Source organism: Myotis brandtii, unplaced genomic scaffold, assembly GCF_000412655.1.
Source record: "Myotis brandtii unplaced genomic scaffold, ASM41265v1 scaffold601, whole genome shotgun sequence".
In the NCBI taxonomy this organism is placed as follows: domain Eukaryota; kingdom Metazoa; phylum Chordata; class Mammalia; order Chiroptera; family Vespertilionidae; genus Myotis; species Myotis brandtii.
This window is the reverse complement of record NW_005370276.1, coordinates 940,497-942,567: the sequence shown is the minus strand read 5'-3', so window position 1 is coordinate 942,567 and position 2,071 is coordinate 940,497. Positions and strand designations below refer to the sequence as shown.

General features: G+C 66.1%; 3 protein-coding genes across 4 annotated transcripts in view; 2 read left to right on the top strand and 1 right to left on the bottom strand.

Annotated features, from left to right (window-relative positions):
- LOC102263059 overlaps positions 1-541 on the top strand; it is a 3,965-nt gene extending 3,424 nt beyond the window's left edge. The window contains exon 6 of the mRNA XM_014550428.1: positions 418-541. Within this exon, the coding sequence (XP_014405914.1) occupies positions 418-541 (124 nt within the window). The remainder of the gene's footprint in view (positions 1-417) is intronic.
- Positions 13-1,833, top strand: LHB (luteinizing hormone beta polypeptide). Its single transcript, XM_005879505.2, has 2 exons — positions 13-1,206; positions 1,505-1,833. Exons 1-2 carry the CDS (start codon positions 1,024-1,026, stop codon positions 1,745-1,747), a joined length of 426 nt encoding a protein of 141 aa, XP_005879567.1. The 5' UTR covers positions 13-1,023; the 3' UTR covers positions 1,748-1,833.
- A 79-nt stretch (positions 1,834-1,912) lies between these two features.
- RUVBL2 (RuvB-like AAA ATPase 2) overlaps positions 1,913-2,071 on the bottom strand; it is a 14,745-nt gene continuing 14,586 nt past the window's right edge. Inside the window, exon 15 of one of the 2 annotated variants that reach the window (XM_005879504.2) lies at positions 1,913-2,019. In XM_005879504.2, coding sequence (XP_005879566.1) covers positions 1,994-2,019 — 26 coding nt within the window. In that variant the 3' untranslated portion in view covers positions 1,913-1,993. The remainder of the gene's footprint in view (positions 2,020-2,071) is intronic. The other variant, XM_014550499.1, reaches the window with a different exon arrangement.

The window sequence follows — 2,071 nt, the reverse complement described above, 5'->3', positions numbered from 1 at the left end:
ACCCCTCCCACCAGGCGGGGGGCAGGACAGAGTCTGGCCGTGGGCGGGGCGCACCCCACATACACCTACCCGACTGTGGGGGCGGGAGTGGGCCTGGAATATGTACTTCGGGCTGCGGGCCGGCGGGCGGGGCGTGCCCCTGCGGCAGAAGGGGCAGAGCTTCTCTTAATCAATGACCGTGAAATAGTCTACACGTCGCTCTTTGCTGGGTTGGGCTCTGGCATCCTGGTTTCTGGGGGCCCGAGTGTGGGGAGAAGGCGCTCCCACTGAATCCTTGCGGCGGGGTGTCTGGGAGCGGGCGGACCCGTTTCCCGAGCGCAGAGGCAACACGTAGCCAAACCCCTCCTGAGTTCGGATTCTGGCTTTCAGTCTATGGCAGGTGGGGCAGGGCTGAGGCTCTGTCCACCACCATTGCAGGGTCGCTGGAGGGGTGCGCTCCAGACCCCTCCCTCGGCTCCCCCGTGATGGGCAGAGACCTGCCAGCACAGCCAGGGGCTCCCTACCCCTCTCCCTGCCCCCGCACGACCTCTCCAGCGCCTAAGGATTGAGTCTGTAAAGTCAGCCGTCATGTTGGGTGTCCCCTGCTTCTGGGTGCCAAGCCACGCAGGGAATGGGGGAGGGGGTGCTCCCTTCGCCACTCCTGCACATCCCTGACCTTATCCGCCTCTCGCCCCTGGGGAGATTAGTGTCCAGGTTACCCCGCCATGCCACCACCCCCTGGCCTTGCCGCCCCCACAGCCTACAGGTATAAGACCAGGTAAACACAGTAGGGAGGCACCCAGGATGGAGATGCTCCAGGTAAGACTGGGAGTCCTGGGACTGGGTGAAGGCAGCCTCTTTCTAGAAGGTGTGGACAGCCAGCGGGCTTCCTGCTGGCAGCAGTGGGGCGGGGTCTGAGGGTGGGTCCCGGGGTCCCTGGGTATCGGGGTGGGGATCAGAGTGGAGGGGCTGGCCCTGAATGTGTGTAAGCGGGGAACGGGAGGGTAGGGGCCCGGGCAGAGGTCTGGGGCTGGCCCTGAGGAAATGGCCTTGTCCCAGGGGCTGCTGCTGTGGCTGCTGCTGAGCGTGGGTGGGGTGCGGGCATCCAGGGGGCCACTGCGGCCACTGTGCCGGCCCGTCAATGCCACGCTGGCTGCCGAGAACGAGGCCTGTCCGGTCTGCATCACCTTCACCACCAGCATCTGTGCCGGCTACTGCCCCAGCATGGTGAGCTGCCGGCCTGGAGGGGACCGGTTCTGCCGTCTGGACGGTGCTGCCACCTGAGCGCCAGGTGGACCGCTCAGGCCTGGCCCACAGAAGACATGGGGCAGAGGGCGGGAGGGCGGCCGCCCCGCCCCTGGGTAGGGGCTGGGGAGTTGGAGTCAGAGCTGGGCATGTGGGAGGGAGAGTACAGAGGGTCCCCTGGCTACCCGAGTCTTGGGTTTGTGGGGGGCAGAGGGGAGGTCAGGGGAGGGCTTGGCCCTGGGCAGACGCCAATGCCACTCCCCCTCTGCGCTGCCTCCAGGTGCGGGTGCTGCCGGCCCCTCTGCCGCCTGTGCCCCAGCCGGTGTGCACCTACCGTGAGCTGAGCTTTGCCTCCATCCGGCTCCCCGGCTGCCCGCCTGGTGTGGACCCGATGGTCTCCTTCCCTGTGGCCCTCAGCTGTCGCTGTGGGCCCTGCCGCCTCAGCAGCTCCGACTGTGGGGGTCCCAGAGCCCAACCCTTGGCCTGTGACCACCCCCCGCTCCCAGACCTCCTCTTCCTCTAAGGATCCCCCCAACCTCACCCTCCCATGCCCATCCCCACCCCCACCCCCGGAGCCAGCAGCTGCTCCTCTCCTCGAATAAAGGCTTCTCACACCGCGCCCGGGGCTGCCTTTCTTTGGGCTCAGGGCGCGCATGCACGTGAGCACACACCATACACACATGAAGGGTCCAGTTTCAGAACATTTTATACAAAGTCACAGTGTCAGAACTCTGGTAGAAAACGGGGAGGCGGGGGAGGGGGCATCCGCTCAGGAGGTGTCCATGGTCTCGCCTTCTGTAGGAGAAGAAGGTCATGTGGTCACTGGGGCCCAGAAGCCAGGCCACCA

Coding starts and splice junctions, on each gene's coding strand:
- LHB (XM_005879505.2), top strand. CDS start 1,024: ATGGCCTTGTCCCAGGGGCTGCTGCTGTGGCTGCTGCTGAGCGTGGGT. Junction 1,207..1,504: donor CCGGCTACTGCCCCAGCATG/GTGAGCTGCCGG, acceptor CGCTGCCTCCAG/GTGCGGGTGCTGCCGGCCCC.